Here is a 5,734-nt window from a genome sequence, read left to right as displayed (position 1 = left end):
CACCCAGTCGAGATTTCAATTGGAAAATATAATCCTTTGGGTTCAGATTCATTGCACTCCTTACTGTGTGACAAGGCTTTCTAGACCTCTGTTTTATCATACATAATCATTGTCTGAATAGTTTGGCGATTCAAACCATAGATTTTGAAATTGCGCTTTGTATATACTGCATTTGTCTGTTGAAATTTTGCTGTTCTTTTTTTCTAAAGCCCTTTTGATCTATCATTTAGATTTAGGTTGTCATGGGTCTAGTAAGAAACCCGAGTATGCAAAGTGGGGAGTACTTGGAAGGCATGATTCGAGATTATGTTGGAGGGAAAACCAAGGCTAAAGCTCACAAGAGCTCGTCTGCTCGCTTGGTTACAATCCTCACCTGTTTGCAGTTCACCTTTGCCATCTATGCAACTTTCCTTCTGTACTACATGAGCCCGACGGTCGATTTGCGCACAAAGCCAGACTTCTCTTGGGCAACTCGGATCGCGAAGCACTGGAAGCAGTTTATCATCCAGCCTCATGTGGTGGCACATTACCAGGAAGCCGCTGGCTTCACTTCCCTAGATGATGCATGTGAGCATGAGACTATCGACTTCTTGCAGAAGAAGTCGAACGATTCACAGATGATCAGGATCAAGAGGGAGCTCTATGACGAAGTCTTGGGATTTCAAAAGAAGTCTTTTGGGACCGAGACGCTATCTGAACTCATGAGGATGAAATCAAAGTGGGGCCAAGGAAAAATTCCTAAAATCACAGTGATTTTGAATCACTTTAAGAGGAAAACCTTATGTGCACAGCTTGATTCTCTTCTTCACCAGACCATTCCCTTCCACAATGTGTGGGTGCTTTCTTTTGGCAGCCCCAATGAACTTATCCTGAGGAGAATAGTCGAAAGCTACAATAATTCTAAAATCAGCTTCATCAGCTCAAGCTATGATTTCAAATATTATGGAAGGTTTCAGATGGCTTTACAGACTGATGCAGATTTCGTATACATTCTTGATGATGACATGATTCCGGGTAAGAAGATGCTCGAGATTTTGTCACACGTTGCAGGAACAGATAAGTATAAAAATTCTGTTCTGGGCAGTATTGGGAGGATATTGCCTTTCAGACAGAAGGATTACACCTTTCCCAGTTACAGAAAGTTCCGTTCCAAGGAAGCTGGACTTTATTTGCCAGATCCAGCTTACGGAATCACTGTGGACCGGATTGTTCAGGTGGATTTTTTATCTAGCTCATGGTTTCTGTCTTCCGATCTTGTGAAGACTCTGTTTATTGAAACACCCTTTACTTTCATGACTGGTGAAGATCTTCATCTCAGGTATGAGGCTGACAGTAATCAATCTTTTACTTGTATGTCAATGTATAAAATTTGATTTCCAAACTGTGATTGAATTACTAGATGTAAGTGTTGATTTCAACTTATATTCAATTGCACATACTCTGTAAAGTAGCAATTGTACCTCTTAACACATATTATGCATTTTATGTTCTACCAATTCAGACTCATAAACTACATGACTCCATTACATTCTTGCCCCTGCCAGGGATTCTTCTCAACCCTGAGCCTGTCCTTGTGCTTTAAATTCATCTGAAGTTAAAAACCTATAGCTTTATCTGTAAAAACAAGTATATCTTCTCCTTTTGTATCTGTTTTTCAATTTGGCCATGATGTGTGCCCGATAGCTACTCAGCTCACGTGTTGTTTGTGTTTCAATCTTGCAGCTACCAGCTCCAAAAGTACAAGAATGCAGGCTCATTTGTCTTACCAGTTGATTCTAAAGACAAGGAGACATGGGGAGACAGTGAACATAGACTTGCTTATATTTCTGAGACTACTGTAATTTTTAAGGATATAGTCCAAGTCCGTGATGATCAATGGTGGCGTGCTCTCTCAACTGGTTACATAACCCAGTGGGCTGCTATGTATCCTCAGAAAATAGATGCCCTGTTCTATGCTCATTCTGTCAATGAAGTGAGAGAATTGGCACCTCTTCTGGAGAAATTTAGATCAACAGTTGGAAAGAAGGCCTATATTGTGGTGTCTGGTGGTAGTTTTTGCCCATGTGAAGGCGCTGCAGATGCACTCAAGTGGCCAAGGGCAGGTTGCCGTGAGAGGAGATTCAAGATCTTTGATTTAGCCATTGGTGCTACTGGAGGGATTTCAGATTCTGAGGTGCCCGTCCTGCATGCTGTTTACTCCAGCATGAAAGGGCTGATGAAAATTCACAATCCAAGTGTGGTGATTGTAGTTGCAGATATTGATGCTAATGTGCGCAAGGCACTAAAGATTGCTGTTGAGACCAGTTCAAACAGTTCAACATTGGTTCTCTTGCCAAGACCTTCCATCCCAAAGGTTTTCTTTATGGCTGATCTCAGATCAACAGCGTTACCAAGTAAGATTTTACTCTTCTTGTTCATGTTCAAGTGTGGATTTCTTTATGAAGCACTTAATACTGTGCATCTTTGCAGTCATCCTTTATGAATGCATTCTATTCAGCTTATAACTAGAGGTACAGGCCGTGGCTGAGAGCCACAAGTCTGGTTGCAAGGTGGTGAATGCATTCTTGCAAATCTAACTAATAGAGAAAATAAATCAGATGACCCTGTGATACTGTTTAGTAGACTTTGGCAAGTGGTGAACATGTTGCCCAAGACTCTAGTAACCTTAGTTGAAGTAGTTGATGTTTAGTCCACAGTTTACAGCAGCTCATTGGGACTCGTTTCTGGTATTTTTCTAGTTTTTATTTTATTGCTTAGTTGGATTCTAATTTGTTCCATTACATTTTACCCTTTATTATAGATTGGAACCGGATGCAAATTTCTGTAAACATAATCACCCAGAACCGTGCTGCTTCATTGCAACGGCTCCTCAAGGCTCTAAGTAATGCATATTATGTTGGTGATGAGATCACAATCACCTTCAACATGGATACACAAGTGAACGAAGAGACACTGAGGCTGGTAAATGCTTTCCCTTGGCCACATGGTCCCAAGATCCTCCGCCGTCGGATTGTCCAAGGTGGCCTCATTCGAGCTGTTAGCGAGAGTTGGTACCCCTCCTCAGATGATGATTTTGGTCTCTTACTGGAAGATGACATTGAGGTGTCCCCTTACTACTTCCTGTGGCTCAAATATGCACTGCTAAACTACCACTATGACCCACAAGTCTCATTTCCGGAGCTTTCTTCAATCTCTCTGTACACACCTAGACTTGTTGAAGTGGTGAAAGAAAGACCACACTGGAATGCTACCGATTTTTTCAAGAGAATACATCCAAATACACCATATTTACACCAATTGCCATGTAGCTGGGGTGCCTTGTTCTTCCCTAAGCAATGGCGGGAGTTCTATACCTACATGAACATGCGCTTCACTGAGGATGCAAAGCAGAACCCCGTTCAGATTCCAAAATCCCGGACGAATGGCTGGCAAGCTTCATGGAAGAAGTTCTTGATAGATATGATGTATTTGAGAGGTTATGTTAGTCTGTACCCAAACTTCCCGAATCAGGCAAGCTTCTCAACCAATCACATGGAGCCCGGTGCACACATAAGTGCCAAAGATAATGTGGTTAAGCATAATAAGGCAGATTTTGAGGTGCCATTGTTGCAGAGAGACTTCAGGGAGCTGTTGCCTGCTGGGAAGCTACCTCCAGCCTCAAAGCTGCCTGTTCTCAATCTTTTCAACCAGGCAGTGTCCCTTAAAGGCCTGAAGTCTGCCGGAGCAAAGCTTGCACAGGATGTGATACAATGCAGTGAAACAGAGGTTGTGGCCGTTGATCATCAGACTGGCAGGCCTTTGAGATGTTCGAAGTTCTGATTAATTTTTTTTTCTCTCCAGCATCTGCTCTGGATTGTGATCGTGTAAGGGAAGAAAAGGAGGCCTACCCTTTTCCATTATTTCGTTTTTAAAATATTTTTATTCTTCTATTATGTAATTTGTTCGAGTCTGGGTTCAGTCTGGCAGAGGAAGCAGATGGCTAGAATCCTTTTTCGTGTTCTTAGGATGGAGGGTTATTAAGGTCGGGTACTTCATTGTCTTTGACACCGCCACAAAATAAAGGTGGTTGATTTCATTTATGCAGCCTAAATTGGCTTTGGTTATACAAAAAAAATATAAAGACTCTCTCTCTCTCTCTCTCTCTCTCTCTCTCTCTCTCTCTCTCTCTCTCTCTCTCTCATGATGATAAGTAATTCGGATTTAAATGCTTCTTTATAGTGGCTAAATTTGTAGATTTATGTTGAAGATGGGAACAAACTGTGCACATGAAGGTGGTCGAGTCTTTGAATTGCGTAATGAAGTATGCATTTTTCTACATTCTTCACCCGCAAACCCTTTGCCAAAAAAATGCTAAAAATCAGTTTTTTGTGCTAATGCCATCGTACACATTATGTTGAAGCTGGCCGACTTTTCCAAGGCTGAGATTGGGAGGTGTGGCACAACATGGGAATTTGATGAGGGACTCCCAATAGAAACAGTTTCGGTTTCAACTTGTGTTCTAAATTTGTGATTCTCAGTTGGAAAATAAGAAATGAGAAATGTTTCTCATTTGGGGTAGATAGGAAAAAACATGCTTTATGCTGGTTAAGACATCTTTTTTTTTTAAATATTTATCGAGGATAAACCATCGTTCAGGCGGTGGGCCTCGAGAGAGTATGACATCCTACCATATGGCTAGAGGTGGCTAATGGGCCGGTTCTATCCGTTAACCGGACAGGAACTGGCCTGTTGGAACCTGGATCTACAGTAATGGTTTGGGCCCAACCCATGAACTGTGTAGCGGGCCATACCGGTTTCACCCTCCGATCCCAAAACCCGTTACGACCCCAACTCATCTAACCTGTGAACTGAACCATGCCACCTTGCAAACCCGTCTAACAACCCGTCCAATGAACCGTATCGGTCATAAAATGGCTAGTTTTGTTTTTTTCCAAAAAAAACCCCTCCCAACAACTATAAATAGCTAGTTTGAGGGGTTTTTAGTTAAATAAGATTAAAACACCCAAAAGACATTTTTAATCCTCCCAACAACTATATTGTCAAGGTATTTTGAAAAAAAAAAAGTTTAAAATTTTTATAAATAACCTCCACGGTTTACATTTTTTTTACCTTTTCTCTTTCTAAAACTCTCATTCTCTCACTACTCTCTCTACAAGTTCTCTCTTTATAAGTGTCAAATCTCTCTCTACAACTTTCACGAAGAAAGGCTCAAAATATTATTTTTGAGAAGCTTCAAATTTTGAAGGTTGAGGTAATATAAATTTATTATTAATTTATTTTTCTTCTTCTTCTTCTTCTTCTTCTTCTTCTTCTTCTTCTTCTTCTTCTTCTTCTTCTTCTTCTTCTTCTTCTTCTTCTTCTACCTTTTTTTTTTAATAAGATCTTTCTCTTCTACATTTCTTTAAAAAAGTTAATTACACACTACTAATTCAATAGTCATTATAGTATATTATTTATTTTTTAAAAGTACAAAACCACTATTTTCTAAATTTTTATATTTTATTATTTAAAAAAATGACCAAAAATCCTTAAATCGATGAGTTTACTAACTCCAACCAAGTAGAAGATACCCAATTACCAACAAATCTATCTCCATCAACATCTACTTCCACAACTAGCACCGGAAGAAAAACCTCATGTTTGATAATATTTTAGAATTGAAATAATAAATGACCAAAGAAAAGCTATATGTAATGAATGTGATGACACATATAGCTATCCAATAGGAGCTAGT

At 39.9% G+C, this 5,734-nt stretch overlaps 1 protein-coding gene across 1 annotated transcript; it reads left to right on the top strand.

Moving 5' to 3' along the window:
- The first annotated feature begins 242 nt into the window (after positions 1-242).
- LOC149821546 (uncharacterized) lies at positions 243-4,118 on the top strand. Its single transcript, XM_089981181.1, has 3 exons — positions 243-1,318; positions 1,723-2,393; positions 2,801-4,118. The coding sequence occupies exons 1-3, from the start codon at positions 243-245 to the stop codon at positions 3,817-3,819; spliced, it is 2,766 nt and encodes a 921-aa protein (XP_089837307.1). The 3' UTR covers positions 3,820-4,118.
- The last annotated feature ends 1,616 nt before the right edge of the window (positions 4,119-5,734 follow it).

Source organism: Nuphar pumila, chromosome 11 (genome assembly GCF_984573655.1).
Source record: "Nuphar pumila chromosome 11, dmNupPumi1.hap1.1, whole genome shotgun sequence".
Lineage (NCBI taxonomy): Eukaryota > Viridiplantae > Streptophyta > Magnoliopsida > Nymphaeales > Nymphaeaceae > Nuphar > Nuphar pumila.
Note: the sequence above shows the minus strand (reverse complement) of the source record. Positions and strands in the feature narration are given on the sequence as shown.